General features: G+C 35.4%; 2 protein-coding genes across 2 annotated transcripts in view; both read right to left on the bottom strand.

Annotated features, from left to right (window-relative positions):
* Positions 1-419: 419 nt before the first annotated feature.
* LOC107702275 (claudin-34-like) lies at positions 420-1359 on the bottom strand. The gene is made up of 2 exons (XM_016504564.1): positions 850-1359; positions 420-659 (listed from the first exon to the last, which is right to left on the bottom strand). The coding sequence occupies exons 1-2, from the start codon at positions 1357-1359 to the stop codon at positions 420-422; spliced, it is 750 nt and encodes a 249-aa protein (XP_016360050.1).
* Positions 1360-5767: 4408 nt separating this feature from the next.
* LOC107702184 (protein Shroom2-like) overlaps positions 5768-19376 on the bottom strand; it is a 30331-nt gene continuing 16722 nt past the window's right edge. The window contains exons 3-9 of the mRNA XM_016504459.1: positions 11550-11681; positions 9143-11471; positions 8778-8857; positions 8120-8665; positions 7500-8009; positions 6977-7142; positions 5768-6046 (exon numbers count right to left, since the gene is read on the bottom strand). Of these exons, the coding sequence (XP_016359945.1) occupies positions 5768-6046; positions 6977-7142; positions 7500-8009; positions 8120-8665; positions 8778-8857; positions 9143-11471; positions 11550-11681 (4042 nt within the window). The remainder of the gene's footprint in view (positions 6047-6976; positions 7143-7499; positions 8010-8119; positions 8666-8777; positions 8858-9142; positions 11472-11549; positions 11682-19376) is intronic.

The following is a 19376-nucleotide window of genomic DNA, read 5'->3' as shown; positions in this document are numbered from 1 at the left end:
CAATGGAAAGCGTATTTATTCAGCTTTCAGATGATGCATAAACCTCAATTTTGACAAAATTGACCCTTATGACTGGTTTTGTGGTCCAGGGTCACATATATAAGCGGTACAATTTTTTTAGAAAGTTAAGAGGAAAAAAAGAAAGAATTAGAGCAAATTAATACATAATGAATAATTTACTGTCATTGTGTAAATAATATGTAATCTACAAAAAAGTTTTGGGAATCTGAATACGTAATCCAGATTAATCAGTTACTTCCCAGTGTATTAATAATACTTTATACAATTATTGTAATTATTATTTTTAATTGTTACGTAATGGTTACGGTAATGTTACACGAAGGGCCTCCAGGGGCCCGAAGAGAACACAGCATCCTAATTACACACTCACATCCGTCCTGAAAACAGTCTCACGCGTCTCAACTTTGGAAAGCTGGATTGTCAATTCCCTGATGGTTCACATGGGTCCCCGAGGGACCTTCTCCGGGCCAGGACAGCCTCACTTTGGGCTCCAACATGACCGGGGCCCTGTAGGACAGAAAGACCAGCCCGCTAAAGACCAGCAGGACTGATGCAAAAATCCCCACGATGATGCCGGGTCCGATGGACTGGTTCACCGGAGCGGATGGCATGCGAAACTCCGCCGGGAACGATATAGTCTGATTGTTCACAACAGAACGGAGATTCCAGCACACAGGAACGAGCGAAGAAGCTCCGGTAAGAATGAGCAAAACCCCACCAGAAGCAAATGCTGATCTGATCTTGTTTAATCCGAAGTAAACGTTCCTGAGGCCGTAAATGACGCTGGCGTTTCCCAATGATGATACCGGGTCCGATGGACTGGTTCACCGGAGCGGATGGCATGCGAAACTCCGCCGGGAACGATATAGTCTGATTGTTCACAACAGAACGGAGATTCCAGCACACAGGAACGAGCGAAGAAGCTCCGGTAAGAATGAGCAAAACCCCACCAGAAGCAAATGCTGATCTGATCTTGTTTAATCCGAAGTAAACGTTCCTGAGGCCGTAAATGACGCTGGCGTTTCCTGCGAGGCCCAGAAACAGAGCCACGAGCATCAGCACCTGCGCCGCCGCGATTTCCGGTGGCGTGAACGACTCCGACAAACGGATCCGCTGACAGAACATGATCTGATTGTCAGATAAAATCAGAGCGTGGCTATAAAAACACACTCTCCAAATACCAACCCATGCCAGTCCGGAGGTGATGAACGACAGATCGGACACTTCCCAAACCCTCCACTCCACCAGCCCGACGGTCACGATCACGAGCGTCCAGCCCACCGTCCCGAGCCACAGAGCCACGAGCTGCGCGTGAGCCGTGTGGACGAGGTAAGGCATGACGTCTGGTCTCAGACCGCAGTTTCCTGGAAAACATTGATCTAAACAATAATCAAAAAAGAAAAAACTAATAAAAATACAGTAAAAATAACATTTACAAAATTATAAAATAAAATAAATGATAAATCAAATAAAAATTACAAATAAGCAAACGAATACAAATTTATAAAAATAAAATAAATAAAAATAAAATAAAAATATATAAAAATAAAATAAATAATAAAACAAAAATGATCAAAAATAAAAAATAAAATAATAAGTAATTAAATAAATTATATAAATAAAAATATGCAAACAAATAAATTAAAAGTAGATAAAAAAAATAAACAATAATAAAATTAAATACAAATACAAAAAAAAAGTAAAATAAATAAAAATAAAATAAAAAAAGATAAAAAATAAAATAAAAAACTATAAAAATAAAAGAAATAAAACAAAAATGATCAAAAATAAAAAAAAGTAATTAAATAAATAATATAAATAAAAATATGCAAACAAATAAATTAAAAAGATTAAAAAATAAACAATAATAAAATTAAATACAAATACAAAAAAAAAGTAATGAGATAATCAAATTATAAATAAAATACTTAAAATCAGACAATATAAAATAAATAACAACAATAAATAATAATAAAAAATATAATAAAAGCAAACAATAAAATAAATGATAAAATATGCAAACCCAACCCCTATAAAACACATACACTTATATTTACAGCACACTCAAAAACGTCCATCCTGAAGAGCCTCGAACGTCTCGCTGAAGCGTCTGAACGTGACTGCAGGTCTTTATGGAGTTAATTGCTTGTTGTGGGTTTAACTAACCAATGCCGTCTCCAAGAAACCTGGCAAACAAAGCTCTCAGACATCCCTCTGAGAGAACGAGACAGAGAGAGATTTAGTTTAGATCACCATCTTCCTGATGCTCATGTTTCAGAAGCCAAACAGAAATGTAATACTTCACCTAAAGGTCATGGTTACCATGGACGTTTGTGCCAAAATATCATAGAGACTAAATAACCAGTGCATCACCCTTATTTTACATTAATTTAATTAGATGTGCATAGATGAAGAAAGTGTATATTTGAGGTGCTGTCACCTATATATATTTAGGTCACAGTTTCTATTATTTTTTTCACCTGTTTAATCATCAGAATATTTTGGCAGTTCTTTTAAAATTAGTGACGTCCAAACCAGGGCCCTTGATGACCTTTGATTTGGCCCACCATAAAAGAAGGGGAAAAACATTACAGCACATCTTCATTTTTAATTTATATGTAGATTTAAATCTTTTTTCCCCATTGTATATATAAGTGAATTTGATTTTAAAATGTATATATATGTATATAAAATATAATTGAATATAATAAAAAATATTATATATATAATAAAAGTAAAAGTACTAATTTTCTTCCAAACAAATCTTACTGATCCCAAACTGAATGGTAGTATAAGTATATATATATATATATATATATATAAGTATATGATGATTTTACTGAAGCATAAGCTTCTTATTTGCATATTCCCATTACATAACAGACTGCTTCCTGTCGTATATTATAATGAGACGTGTGATACTTCACTGTTTTGCATTTTACATTTACAGCTCTGGATGAAACGCAAACTGGCTTTATATAAAACTGACTTTCAAACATTGTAATTCGTTTCTCAAGACGTTTGTGGTCGTCTTAAAATATATTTCCAATCAGTATGCATCAAATATAATTGTTACAAATAAATTATAATTAAAAATTTGAATCATATTACCATATCAGCACATGCTCGACTGATCCGTGAGTTTCTCTCGATGTAAAAGTGAATCTTCTCTCAGCGTTTCCTTCATCTTCAGCGCTGGACTGGAAACCGTCTGAAACTTCCTGCTGTTTAGAAATCTTCTGTAAATAAGCTCGTGAATATGTTTCTGTGAATGATTGACCATGGCTCATGATCACGGTCAACATCATAAAATCAAACAATGAGGAATCTGAGATCGGTCGCGTCATATTGGAAAATACAGTGACTCATAAAGATCATAAAATCATGGGTGACGCTTAATTATATAACGTAATATTCTTGTTTACAGCTAAATATTTATGAATCACTTCCTTACAGCAAGTGTGATATCAGACAGACAAATTAATTGTAACCCATCCATAACTATGAAGAGCTACAACAAAAGTTGCCACATATATTTTTATTCCAATTTATTGCAGCAGAAGTGCACTGCAAGCGTGTTTATGAACAGTATATCACAAATGATTTTTCTGGTTCACAGGTTCATATTTTAGATAAGAGTAGAGATATTCTAAACCTCCCTTTCATTCACATGAAATGAGTAAAACAGCTTTTCAGTGTGGATCTAGTTAAGAATAAGCAGATCTAACTTTCAGTTAATAGCACTGTTAGCTTTCAGCCGCAAAACAAATTAGTTAAACGCACATACAGGTAGAAAGAACTTCTAAAGATCCTTTAAAAAAAACAGGAGAACGTTTTATACAGCACATCCCTGAAAACGTGAGCCGATTCAAGCATGAATTCACTAACATGCTATATTAAAGAAAACTGGAATCAATGAAAAGCTCAGAACTGATATAAGAATGATTTTGTGTTGATAGTAATAAATCTATTCAGTGCACACAAGCAAATATGAAATACGTCTGCTTAGAGTCTAGTTCCCAACAAGAGTTAACTTAACGTAGTCCAGTCCAGTCTAGACCAGTCCAGAGTTCAGTATAGTGCGCTATGGATCAGTATGGTTCAGTACAGCAGTCTCTGGTCCAGTACGATTTGCTAAAAACGAAGGAACGAATAGTACAACGTGGCCACTATTTACTAAAACGAGGGAACAAATTAGTACAACATGGCTACGATTTGCTAAAAACGAAGGAACGAATAGTACAACGTGGCCACTATTTACTAAAACGAGGGAACAAATTAGTACAACATGGCTACGATTTGCTAAAAACGAAGGAACGAATAGTACAACGTGGCCACTATTTACTAAAACGAGGGAACAAATTAGTACAACATGGCTACGATTTGCTAAAAACGAAGGAACGAATAGTACAACGTGGCCACTATTTACTAAAACGAGGGAACAAATTAGTACAACATGGCTACGATTTGCTAAAAACGAAGGAACGAATAGTACAACGTGGCCACTATTTACTAAAACGAGGGAACAAATTAGTACAACATGGCTACGATTTGCTAAAAACGAAGGAATGAATAGTACAACTTGGCCACTATTTACTAAAACGAGGGAACAAATGAGTATAACATGGCTACGATTTGCTAAAAATGAAGGAACGAATAGTACAACGTGGCCACTATTTACTAAAACGAGGGAACAAATTAGTATAACATGGCTACGATTTGTTAAAAACGAAGGAACGAATAGTACAACGTGGCCACTATTTACTAAAACGAGGGAACAAATTAGTATAACATGGCTACGATTTGTTAAAAACGAAGGAACGAATAGTACAACGTGGCCACTATTTACTAAAACGAGGGAACAAATTAGTATAACATGGCTACGATTTGTTAAAAACGAAGGAACGAATAGTACAACGTGGCCACTATTTACTAAAACGAGGGAACAAATTAGTACAACATGGCTACGATTTGCTAAAAACGAAGAAATGAATAGTACAACGTGGCCACTATTTACTAAAACGAGGGAACAAATTAGTACAACATGGCTACGATTTGCTGAAAACGAAGGAACGAATAGTACAACGTGGCCACTGTTTACTAAAACAAGGGAACAAATGAATATAACATGGCTACGATTTGTTAAAAACAAAGGAACGAATTGTACAACGTGGCCACAATTTACTAAAACGAGGGAACAAATTAGTACAACATGGCTACGATTTGTTAAAAACGAAGGAACGAATAGTACAACGTGGCCACAATTTAATAAAACGAGGGAACAAATTAGTACAACATGGCTACGATTTGTTAAAAACGAAGGAACGAATAGTACAACGTGGCCACAATTTAATAAAACGAGTGAACAAATTATTACAACATGGCTACGATTTGTTAAAAACGAGGGACCGAATTATTAAAACGTAGCAACAATTTACTAAAACGAAAACACGAATTAGCACAATGTGGCCACGATTTACTAAAACAAAGGAACGAATTAGTATTGCATGGCTACAATTTGCTAAAATATGGGAACAAATTAGTAAAATGTTGCCAAGATTTGCTAAAACGAGAGAGCGAATTAGTACTATGTGGAAACAATTTGCTAAAAATACGGGAACAAATTAGTAAAAGGTTGCCATGATTTAATAAAACGAGGGAACAAATTAGTACTATCTGGCAACGACTCACTAAAATGAAGGAATGAATAGTGCAGCAAAAGAAAATTATTTCACATGCATCTCATTTATACCTTCTCGTCCGCTAACGTTCCCTCCTCCAGGTTGTTCAGGGCATTTTCCACTCGGGCCAGTCGGCCGGACAGAGACAGCAACAGACTGACCACTTTGTCCAGGTCACCCACGAACATGCGAAATTTCTCCAGCTCATTGGGTTTGCAGACGGTCTGTACAGTGGCTTCCACTTCCTCTCCCAGAACGTTATTGTCCTGCACATCCTCCTGCAGGCTTTCACGAGCCTCTCGAAGCACGAGAAGCTTCTTACTTAAGCTGTCGATCAACTCTTGCTACAGAGAGACAGAAATGACAAAAACACACTTTAAGAATTAAAAACATCTATTTACATCTATACAATCATCAAACATTTATACAATCCAGACAGAATGAATTATATTTTAAGCAATGAAAATAAATGCATTTTGAAAATGTTTATTTAAATAAAATCAAATAGATGCAAATCATTATACAGTGGGTACGGAAAGTATTCAGACCCCCTTCAATTTTTAGCAAATGGCTGCAATATAACAAAGAGTGAAAAATTGAAGGGGGTCTGAATACTTTCCGTACCCACTGTATACCTGTACTATGCCATGATTTCAAGCTTTTTAAAGATATTTTTCAATATTTTTATTTGTCAAATACAGTTATATACAGAATACAACCTGCACTGAAATGTAAATAGTGTAAAATGTTCGTAAAATGTTGTAAATAGCATACTTTTTTGTAAAATGTAAATAGCGTAAAATGTTTGTAAAATGTTGTATATAGCTTAAAATATTTGTAAAATTGTAAATAGAGTACAATGTAATTGTTTGTAAAATGTTAACATTGTAAAATGTAAAATTATAAATAGCATAAAATTTTTGTAAAATGTTCTAAATAGCGTAAATTGTTGGTAAATGTAAAATTTTGTAAATAGTGTAAAATGTTGTAAATAGTGTAAAATGTTCTGCACTCAAGGTCTTTGAGTGCAGAAATCTGGTCTGTTTCATTCATGTATGACAGACAAATATGCAGATCATTACCAGATCAACTAATCATCAACTATTTGTTCTGTTCTCACTGAAAGCAAAAATGTTGAACAAAGCGACAAAGTTACAACCAATCAAAACATATGTAATATGTGGAGCAACCAATGAGAACATCTGTGGGAGGGGCTACCAGTACAACACAATTAAAGTAAAAACCAAGCAAAAAAATGGACATAAACATTGCACCTTCTTGTTGGACAGGTCATAATCAAGTTCATCCTCTGAATCTTGTTCCTCCATGTGCTCCTGCATGTCCTTCATCTTTATGAGCAGCTCTGCTTTAGGTGCAGATGTGCTATAATACAACGAACTGTTCACTAACGACACTGATGATGCCAAATTGTCCTCCACCCTGCAAAAATCAAAGAAAATCCATATATAAATACAGTTTTATGATTCTCAAACATGAAACACAGTCACAGATTTAAAGTCAACTACATTGTACTTGCTATATGTGTGTGTATCAGTAGAGGGCAGTAGTGTACAGGTTTTCAGTCTAAAGCTTTTACTTGTGTCATATAAATAAGACTACTGATCTAATGCTTAATGACTCAATTATTTGAGTCAATACTATTTTAGGACCATTCTTTGCTTATTTTTGCATTATGTACATTCATTACCATAATGCTCATTACCAAAAATGCTAAATAATGTCATCTACATAATGTGAAGACGGGACATGTTTTTGTGAGATTCTCAGGCAGTGTACCTCTGCTGTGTATTTTTGGGAGACGTCTGTTTGGAGGCCGCTTTCCTCCTCTGCTGCGCTCCCTCCAGGAGCTGCTCCCCCTGTGGAAATATTCCCTCCATCAGATCCATGGTAGTCTTCATCTTACTCTGATCCAAGATGTCCACCAGGCTCTTGTCTTTCCCCATGATATCTCTGGCCAGCTCCTCTCGTTTCAGGTCCTCCTCTGAGTGTTCACCCACACCATTGCTCCTCACCCTCTCTTTATTGTCTAGTACCATCTCGTCAGTCTGACGTTCTGCGTTTCTACTTGGATCCAGGCGGGTGTAGGCAATAAACGGCGACTTAGATTGCTCTGGAGAATCTAGATTTTTTAGCTGGCCAGTTTTAGGCACCTCAGAGCCTCCAGATGATTCACCATGTGGCAGATAGTGTCGGTTTTCTCTCTCTGAACCGTTTTCTGTACAGACGATCTGTATGGGAACCTTTCGCCCAGCAGTGTTTGGCTCTGATGTTTCCTCCATCTTACTACTGCAATAGGGAACAAAAATTGGCGATAATGATCACCTTAAAATAGCTAAATATGGGCAGATTCATAGTCTATAGCCTACTGTCCTATAAGTATCTAAAACTCTACTTACCTGCATGGATCCTTTTTCTGCACAGTTGCAGGTGGCTCATCTGTGAGCCTCTGTGGAGAGGACTGAGGAGAAGGAGAACGTGTTCTGCTGGCTGAGGTTACCGTCAGGTCAATGTTCTGCTTGGGCGAAATGGAGGAATGACCTAAAAGACGTAGCGTGTGTGATAACATCCCCTCGGTCTCTGATCTCCGATTGTCCTCTGAGGTCGGGCATTTGTCTCTCTCCAGATGTTCTGATGGACATGGTCCTTGAGTTGGTTCAGGGGAAGAGGTCTGAACTCTAACTTCCTGGGAGGCTCTGAAAGGGCATGTGGTTTCTGGCTGTTTGGGTTGGACGGACCGCTGCAGTTCATGACTTTTGTTTTTAGGAAGCTGTTGCTCTGATACGGGAACCTGGAGATGATGTGAGGAGAATGGTGGTGGATACCTGGCAAGTCTGGGTTTCTGGTTGGAGGAAAGAGGTGCCACATCGTTTTCCAGAACGTTCAGTGTGATGGACTCTAGAGGCTCAGAGATGTTGAGCAGACCATGCTCTCTTTCGGATACACTGTGATGTTGAAATTACAAAAAAATATATTAATTATCAGTCTGTACATTAGCAAATCACTGAAAATATAACCATCTCAGATTGTCACAAAGACAAGACAAGAAATCCTAACCTAGTGATACGGGCCTCCTGTTGGTCCTTGGCTTCAGGCGGAGATTCAACAGGAGACTTTCTGGGTGGCAGAGGGATTTTCTGAAAGAAATATGGATCCGTTTACACAGATGCCAAAGATTCTTCTACCTGAAGGACAGACTAGCCCTTCTTAAAGATCATATTACCTATCTTGATTCACTGTGCCAGCAGCAAACTCTTTACAACTATTACCAAACAATACAATCTCTCAATCATCTGCTTCTGCAGAGAAAACATGGTGTATCTAATGAAATGTAGATTATGTTGAATGACCAACTTTATGAAGGTGACATCTGGGCACCAAAGACATTATCAGTATCATGACAAAACAAAGAATCTTCTTACCTTTCCGTAGAAGTCAGTAGAAGGGGAGGAACGGGATCTTTCATGAACACACACTGTACTGTTGGATTCCTCCAAGCCTGAGTCCAGGATGTTTTCAGCTGAATGATATCTGCTTGTGGCTCTTCTTTCCACTGGCTTCTTCTGCATGTTCCATGTAGCTTCATATTCTGCAAATGTACCGAGTCGTTGTTGTTCCTCTGTATTAAGGTCAGAATGGCTCGATTTACTGTGTTTTAAGGGAGCTAGATGGATGCTTTCGCTGTTTCCAGTTAATTTAGTCTTTCTCTCATCTTGGTCTTCAGTTGGACTGAGCAGGGATTGCTTTGGAATGGGCTTTTGGAGAACTGGTTTGAAGGAAACTTCGAAGAACTTATATCGGTCCACAAAGCACCCAGCTGCCTTATCCTCAACTCCTACTTCATTGATCTTGTCTGGTTCAGAGAAGGAATGTATCTTTTTATCCATGGGAAACCTTTTACGCCCCCCAATGCGGGTGACTTGCCCATAAACAGGCCCAGGTTTTTTGGGAAGTTGACCCGGCGCAACTTCGTTCCCAGGAAGCTCCAGGTCCCTCCTCATAAACGATGTGGCCTTCAGAACTTTGGCTTGGGCTTCCTTCAGATGATCCTTGTACGTGTTGGTGAAGGAACCATCAGAAGATGATGTGGAGGTCTCATTGGATTTCATGATGTCAGAGTCCTCCTCAACTTCACTTAAGCAGGTCAAGGTAGCTGCACTTCTGCTTTTCTGAAGCTGGGACTTCTTCTGTTGGATCTCGTTGCGTAGAGTTGTGGCATAGCGGTCACTCCGTCTTCCCTGTTTGCCACCGATGGCATCAGTTGATTCTTGACCACCTCCTTTGGCCGTTACTGATTTTTCTGCCATCTTCTTGCTCTCCTGGGCCAAAGAGTGCAACATGGGTGTCTTGTGTGGACAGATCTTGTAATCCTGCTTGCTGATCCACGGATTGTCCTTGTGGTAAGTGGACACAGAGTTCTTCTGCTCCATCTGGTGATTTGGTACATGCCTGGAAGGCTGTGGCTTAACTCCATCTTTCTTCTTTGGAATCTCTCTTTCCCCGGAGCTGGACTTTGAAATCAGATGATTTGGTACTGAGGACGTAGCTTGAGATGAAGGAGCAGTGATGGCCTGTTTGCTGTAACCATTGGAGCTCTTGTTCTCAGGTACACTGAGGTACGGCTGGGGATACTTTGTCTTCACAACCTTTTGAGAACCAACAAAGCTTCTGTCTGTGGCACCTCGAGTGGTTCCCGTTTCAGACCTCCTTTCATCTTCCATCCAACCCTGTGTAGGTGATTCCAGGGATGGCTGCTGGGCAGTGATGCAGTAGTAACGGAAATGAGCCTGGCCCTCATGATTGGGGTCAAATGCCATGGAGGTTCTGGTTTGGTTTCGACTGCCAGTGTTGGTGGGCAAATCTTGAAGGCTTCGGTAGTTGCTCCCAATGCTCTGGGTCTTTGGTGAATATCTAGCATTGGGGTACACAGAAAAGGTACTATCATCGCTGTGCTGTCTCTGATGCTGAAGTTCATATGCAAACGGGTTCTGGCCTTGTCTAACATCAGTGCTTGACTTGGAAAAGAGTTTGGTAGGGTTCAGCTGATTTGGGTAGTCCTCAACCGAAAGATACGGCTGAAGAAAGTCCTTCTTTGGAGGTGGGTTGTAGCTGTGTCTCACTTCATGCCCTCGTTCGCCATCCAACTGTCGGTCCACAGCTCTACAGTGAGGTTTCTGTGGTGGATACACAGAAAGTCCTTCAGGGAACGATCCCACCAAGCTCTTCTCATGAACTCTGGTGGCAGTGAAACTATCACTACGCAAGGGTGGAGAAGGAGCAGAAGGAGCTTGAGTAGTGGACATCTTGTTCTCAGGAATATGCCACACAGGTCTATGGTTGGATCTTCCAGTGGAGGAGAATTTGGAGCTAGCTTGCTCCTCCATGCTGGGACTCACTCGTCCCCCGTTGCCCATGGGGATCTGCAGGTATCTATAGCAGTCACTGGAAACTCCTAAATTACTGGGAATGCCTCTATAAAACATCCCTTCTGTGCTAGTGACACCCCGAGGTGCACTGTGGTCAGCTGTGCCTGACAAAAACGTGTTACATGCAGAATTAGGTTTCCTGATGGCACTCTCAAACACTGGGTGATCTGCTTCACCGTTGGGTTTGCTCGATAATGGCTGCTCTTTTGAGCAAGAATGAGATGAGGGCTCTACACTTTCCATATTTCCCACAGAGCTGAACTGGCAAGATACTTGTCGCAGATTGGTCTGTCCCCAACAGCTGGTGAAGTCTTTTGAAAGCGACCTGGTAAAAACAAAGAAAATCAATGATGTTGATTGAGTTCAATTTGAATCAATTGAATTTAAATCCTCAGAATCTCACCCTGCATCATATTTTGTCTGCCAGGTGGGGTCGGGTACAGGGTTGGGTTCAGATTTGGGGGTGTCGGTGGTAGGGTTATCCGTGGATTTAGCGGAGTGCCATGAATGGGGTCTACATGACGATTCATTCCTCCTGAAATAAAAACAGAAATCTTCACTACGTAAAACCAATTTTAGCTTCAAATTAGAGCATTGTGAAGCTTTCAGAAAGAAAGACTACTCTTCCAGTTTGGTCTTATTCTAGAAATTGCAACAGTACTTTGCGTATCACTATGCAAGTGGTTAAAAATAAGGACAAATGAACATTTGAAATGGATAAATAGTAATAAATAATATTAGAAATTAATAAATAAATCAATTTAAATCTACATATGATAAACATCATGAATACAGAATTTTATCATATTAAGTACCAGCCCTATGTCTAAATGGCCTGTTGGATTATATGTCACAATATTCAATTTATGAATTATTAAAAAATAAATTATTTAAAATAAAATTAATACTGTAATAAGTTAAAGTTAAGCTAAATTAAGAGGTCAAGCATCAGATTAATTCAGAATATCAGGAATATTTCTGCTCCAAGAGATGTGTTTTAATTTTAAATATCATAAATTGTGAATAACATAATGCCATCCTTTTGTAGAATATAAATTTCATGATAATCACTCGTTTAGCAGCAAGTGACGTACCCTTTGAAGTGGTTTTTCCTGAAATGCATGTGAGGTGGAAAAGGAGGGGGGGAAATCAGATTAACACAATAAACACAAGCAGAATATTTGTTTATTTTTGACAACACTCATCAACAAGACAGCAGGAAACACTGAAGATGCTGCACTGATGCTCACAGGTTCTACAGAAGCCAGTGGAAATGACACACGATAATCAGCTTAAGCGTATAATCCCCATCTTGCACGTGAACAGCACAGCTACAGCTAAGACGCCACATGGCAAAGGATGTGATACTCGGGTCTGGCAGGGCCGATGGGTGATATAACTACAGGGTCACGCAGGGCTGGGGTCACGAGACAGAGGCCAACGGCTGCACGATACCTCATAGAACTTCTCAAAATCTTGGTGAGAAAGTTCCTGGCCACATGAACTTTCTGCAGGCATTGTTTGCGTTACAATATCCACCATTTTAACTTTCCTGCGCAACAAGGAGGAGAAAACACAATATATGTTGTAGAACAACTGGAGAATAAAAGATTATGAATTATTATATAATAAATATTAATTTTAGAATTTTTTTTTAAATGAATATAAAGTAAAATATATATATATATATATATATAAAAACGCAAATAAAAAACATAAAAATAATGTAGGTTATATATAAATATACTTAAGTGAATGACATGCTTGACCTATAAATCTTTAGTCTGTCCTGAACCAGATAAATAAATTATAGATTCTCTCAAAATTATTCAGTGATGTTAAAGTTGTTCAAACACACACATTTATACAAGAAAAGTTAATTTTCAATTAGTCCTTACATGAAAAGCTCTTGTAGCATAACAATCAAGCTAATTTATACTAAAGTACATGATTCACATCATAAGAAGTCACTTCAGCTGAGTCTAATGAAAGATTCACAGCGTCAGAACATAAAACGGCAGATTCCCAAACACAGTATTACAAATTATACAGTATTAGCCCTGTCTACTGCCATGCACTATTGCATATTTTGATGAAAGTGTACTATCATCACTTCTACAGTATTTCTAACATAAAACAAGCACGCTTCTCTGATTCATTTCCAGTCCACTCGGGTTAACTGGGGTAAAGCTTGTTTCCGGATGGACAGAGGCCACCATATGCTGAGCAACAGAGGAGTGACTGCATGTGATCAGTGTGAGCTTAGAGTCTTTTAATCTGTCACAAAGGAAGATGAGCAGCTATGCATTCTTCTCAATCTGTCATCTGTCTGAGAGAACGACCGTCACGTCAGTTCAGAATAATGACCGATCTGTCAGATCAAGACTTGTGTGGATTGTTTGAGAGCAGGGTTATAGTTAACTAAAACTGAGACTAACTTTAAACCCATTAAAAAAAATAAAAGTTAAACATGAACTGAAATAAAATATAGTATCAAAAACGTGTTTCAGCTAGTTTACTAAAACCATATCTAAAATTAAAATGAAAATCGAATTATATATATATATATATATATTCAACATATTAATATTTGTTAGCTGAAATAAAACATATATATATATATATATATTCAACATATTAATATCTGTTAGCTGAAATAAAATAAAATATAAAAATCTTTTTATTTCAGCCAGTTGCCAGAGCAACATTTCTCATTTTAATTTAGTTTAACTTGATGCACTAAAATAACTAAAGTAAAATTAATTAAAAAAAACTATATAGACATCATTTACATATATACATTTTTAGTAGTTTATATATATATATATATATATATATATATATATCTCATTGTGAATGTTAATGCATTAACTAAGGTTAACTAATGAGGTCTTATTGTAAAGTGATACCTATTGGTCTTTATAGTTCTTTTGCACTTTAATCTGTGTAAAACTTTTAGCTTTATACATTTTTCTGTATTGCTTTATTGCATTTAAATGTTCAGCTATTTTTGTTATAAGAAAAAAGTTATTAAACCTGTTATACTGTATTATGACAGCACTTTTTTAAAACTACATTTCAACACCGTAATAATACCGTATACCGTAATAAAAGCATTAGCAATTAATCGCAACATGAAAATTTGATACCGGCATATCCCTAATACACATATACATGAGAAAAACACACAACAAAATTACTAAACTTTAAAATTAAAATTAAAATAGAAAATATACAACTAAAGTAAAATATATATATAAACAACTAAAAATGACAAAAACACAATTCTGAAAGATTCAAAATACTTAAACGTTAACTGAAATAAAATGTAAAAAAAAAAAAAATAATAATATTTCAGCTAGCTGGCAAGGCAACATTTCTCATTTTAATTTAATGTAATGCTGTCCTAAAATAACTAAAACTAAAATAATAATTAAAAAAAAAACTGTATTGACATGCATCCTAAAAATAACAAAAACACAAAAAAATAATTAAGACTAATATATTACTAACTATTATAATAACTAAAATAAAAATGAAAAAAATTTTTTTTATTTAATATGTTAATTAACGTTAACTGAAATAAAATGAAATAACATATTAAAAAACGTTTTATTTCAGCTAGTCGCAAAGGCAACATTTCTCCTTTTAATTTAGTTAATAAAACTATATAAACATTCATTAAAAAAACTAAAAATGTCAAAAACGCAACAAAAATACAAAACTTTAACTAAAGTTAAAATTAAAAATGTATCTAAATGATACTAACATTTAAAATTATTTGCACTAATTCTACACTGTTGTTGTTGTTAGAAAACTATTAAATATTGATGTAGTTTATCTAGTCAGGTGAAGATGACAGTGACTCTTTCAGGTCAAGAAAAAACACAGCATCTAAACTTGAGTCTTTTGGGTGCAAGTCACTATACAAATGCAAACGGACAATGCAGAAATTGTCAGGGGAGACAGAAAAAGCTGCAAGAACATCCTTGAGTCAACAGAAACTTCAAGAGAGAGAGTAACCATCGCAAAACTGACTGCTTGTGCTCGCCTACATTGTCAAGGCAAGTTGAAAGTACAATAAATGACTGGCCTTGCATACTATCTAACTAAATTCTAGCTAAAATAATGAAATCTGGCCTGATTACTGAGTATCTCTCATGCAGAGGTGATCTTGCAGAAAAACATTCATGCATTTTAACTTTAACTCACTTTAACATCATATGCAGTTTTTGTAGAGCAAAATAGAGAAATGCATGACAACAAACACTACAAATAAAGAACAAAGCATCAATATGCTGATGAACATGGACAAACTCACCCAGTTTCTTCATAGTAAACCTGGTTTAAAGCGACAAAAGTCATTTATTTATTATCCTTGACAGCACTGACTTTCTTTGGCTGCATATTTTTCCAGCAATTCACATTCCTCTGATGTGTGGATGCAAACGAACCTCTAGGAATCTTAAGGCATGTGTGGAAAGACCTGCACCTACAGCTAATGCAGGTTAAACGTCCGGCCTTTAACCTACATATACGCTCAAAAACTCTGATGCAACCGAAGCACCTGAAAACAACACAAACAGCGAGTATATGACTGACAGCACATTCCCGTCAACAGCAGATTTCCTTAAGAGATTACAGACGTCTGAGACGGGGAGGAGTGAGGAGAATTATAGTAACACGCTCTGAAATCGGCTGATCTGATTGGCTGAAGGTCTGTCACATATCATGGGCATGTGAAAGTAGAACTAAAGACAAATAAACTGAAATATAGACAATCAAACATTTAAAACATAAATAGCATTAAATAAAAAAAATTATTATAGACAATAAATAAATAAAGTAAATATGAATTAATAAATAAATAAAATAATAAATGTAAATCTACTTATAGATACTACATGAACATTTAAAATAGATAAATAGTCATAAAATAAATTAACAATTTATAAATTAAAAATAAAAATATTTACAATTAATAATTAAAATAAATGTAAATCTACATAAGAAGAAATAAAAATGTTAAATAGATAAATAGTCATAAAAAATAAATTAACAATTAATAAATAAAATAATCAATAGAATGTAAATCTACTTAAGGATAAAAAACATTTAACATAGATAAAAACTAAATAAAAATACTAACAAAATAAATAAATAAATAAAATAATAAATATAATGTAAATCAACTTAAGGACAAATATACATTTAAAATAGATAAACAGTAATAAATAAAAAACATACATATTAACAATTAATAAAGAAAGTATATCTACTTAAGGATAAATTAAAAATTAAGATCAATAGTAATTAATAAGAAAAATAATATTAACAAAGAATGTAAATCTACTTATGATAAATAAACATGATGAATACAGAATTGTACAGTTTTAAGTACCAGTCTTGTTTTGGATTTTATGTCAACATACTCAGAGGCACAAAATAACAAATACTTTTTTGTTTGAATTATAAAAGGGGAAAAAAAACAATATTTTCTTTGAAATAAAATTTATGATAATAATCAAGTTAAAGGGGTTAAGAAAACATCAGGGGTAATTTGAAACCTCACTCAAATTGGTAAAACATGCTATTAAAAAGTAAATTAAATAAGATTAAATAAATTAAAAATGTAAAATTAAATTAAAATGCAAAAGAGGTGCTATCAGACTGTTAACCCCACCACACTAGATGTGATCTAAATTGCGATTTTCTACAAAAACTGACTTTGGTGAAGCCTCAACAATCAGATAAAGTATTTCTGAGCAACAAACGCAGCATATATTGAAGAAACTGAAAAAAGTGATTTGCCAAACACTATCAAAACAGCTCAGCTGGTGAATCAGAGTGTTAATGAAGAGCTGGCTGAATTCTCGTTAGCTGAGTCAGTGTGATGATCCTGGACTGAAGCGTGAACAGAGGCTGATGCACACACAACAATAGAAACGCAGTGATAATCAGCAGCAGGATTATGCCTCATACAAACACACAGAGCCCAACCTGAACCCAACATACAATACACACTCGCATTTCAATGCATACACTATGAAACGACCATTTCTACAGTAAGAGACCGTAAAATGCTACAGTAAGTGGTTAACAGTACGGTGACAAACTGTATTCAATCTAATGCGACATTACATGTGATTTTTGTAAAATACTGACAAATGCAGTGTTTGGAAGTGAAAAGCAAGTCATCGTAAACTGACAGAATTCCTTACATTTGATGGTTTTTCATTGAAATAATTGTGTTTATTCTTAGTTTTTTCTTATTGGTTATGTACGTTAGGGTTTTATGTTAACTCTTATGTTGTTAAATGAATGTTTATTGCATTATTTTAGTGTCATGTGTGTTACCATGATGCCGTTTTGTATGTATCTTTTGTTTATTACTATTATCCTCAGCTACTTGTTTTCTCTTTACTGCCTGTGTTTTATGGTGGTTGTCATTATAACATAACGGAAACAAAAACTGATATATTAACATTATTTCTGTTAAGGAAATACATGTTTTTACTGTAAATTTAAGCTTAATCTGTAAAACTTAAAATCTTGCTACAATGTCAAAATATTTTTCATTTTTGTTAAACAGATTACTGGAGTATGTTTTACAGGAAATGTCAATTTTTCATGTTTAATGTTTCAGTGTGTTAGTTGCAGATTCTTTGTATTTGTTTGTGAAATTTACTAGCAATTTATGAGTGAAAATTGTTTGTACAACAAATTTCTTTCAAGCAGCTGCCATTTTTACCATAAATTTAATTGTTTTTTATAGTGTATTTGTTATCTGAGGCAGGTTTTAGCTAATAAATATATTCCTATAAAAAGAACTACGGCAGTACAATGATTGCACCTGCTCAAAATTAATGTTTTAATTAGTTGTGACTCAAATAAAACAATCAATGGGTATGATGTGAAGCTAAAAGCTAATAAGCTTAAAAAACTTTTTTTTTCACAAAACAAGTTTAGTTTGAAGTTAAAGAAAGTTGAAAAAGGCAAAACAATAACAGTGAAGTGACAAAAACAGCAAATGAAGCGTGTTTGCACCCTAATCCTGTACAGCTGTGTGACGGAGGACACCAGCGCAAACATCACACAAACAAAGATTATCTGAGAAGAAAGATCTCAAGAGGAATCTCACAGAGAGATGGTTAAAGCTCAAACTCCACACAACCACCACAATCCTGAAAACAATCATCAGCACAACCACTAGATCAGAAATGACTAGAACTGACAACAATCAAGCTCAAAACGTAAAGAAAATCTTCAAGGCAAGACACTACACAGGGTTAAATAGGGTGAATAGGGTTACAAATTTAACTAATAGATATCACCATACTTCCACATTTGGTTGTTTACATTATGAATTGCAATTTTTTTTGCATTACAAGTTTTCTAAAATATTGGCATTATTTAATTTCCAGAAAATAAATGCAGGTTTAAAGCCAGATTTAAAATTCTTGTTTGATTTTGTTGACATATTAGAGTTATAGGTTTTTACTGAGGGGATTTTAGATTTATCTTTTTTATCACTCCATAAATTAGAAAATATTGTGAAACAGACTGAAAAAAATAAATTTTCATCCTGTTTTTTAGGAATACAATGTTCTATAAATCAGTGTGAATGATATATGAACAAACCCCTCAGTAAAAACCTTCAGAATATAGACAAGAACAAAACTGTAAATTTTGGTGTATGTAAGTGCTGCTGAAGTGCAGGAGAAAACTTTTAAATATATGTATTTTAATAGAAATCTACAGACGTAAATAGATAAAATGCAATAATAATCTCAAGTGAATGATATATGAACAAACCCTTCAGTAAAAACCTTCAGAACATAGAGAGGAATAAAACTGTAAATTTTGGTGTATGTAAGTGCTGCTGAAGTGGAGAAAAAACTCAAGGTCCTTTAAAGATATGGATTTTCACCATGTTTTTAGATATTAAATGTTGTAGAAATCAATGTGAATGATATATGAACAAACCCCTCAGTAAAAATCTTCAGAATATAGATAGGAATAAAACTGCTAAGTTTGGTGTATGTAAGTGCTGCTGAAGTGGAGAAAAAACTAATTTTGAGAAAACGGCCTTTAGAAATATGTATTGTAATTTAAATCTACAGACGCAAATAGATTAAATGCAGTGATAAAATTAGTGTGAATGATATATGAACAAATCCCTCAGTAAAAACCTTCAGAATATAGATAGGAATAAAACTGTAAATTTTGA

Source organism: Sinocyclocheilus anshuiensis, unplaced genomic scaffold, assembly GCF_001515605.1.
Source record: "Sinocyclocheilus anshuiensis isolate Anshui unplaced genomic scaffold, SAMN03320099.WGS_v1.1 scaffold21, whole genome shotgun sequence".
NCBI classification, from domain to species: Eukaryota; Metazoa; Chordata; class Actinopteri; order Cypriniformes; family Cyprinidae; genus Sinocyclocheilus; species Sinocyclocheilus anshuiensis.
Note: the sequence above shows the minus strand (reverse complement) of the source record. Positions and strands in the feature narration are given on the sequence as shown.

What these genes read in the sequence shown, in the direction of transcription:
- LOC107702275 (XM_016504564.1), bottom strand. Translation starts at nt 1,359, where the DNA reads ATGCCTTACCTCGTCCACACGGCTCACGCGCAGCTCGTGGCTCTGTGG. An exon ending in TTCGCATGCCATCCGCTCCG is followed by an intron (nt 660 to 849) that starts GTGAACCAGTCC and finishes GTGAACAATCAG; the next exon opens with ACTATATCGTTCCCGGCGGA.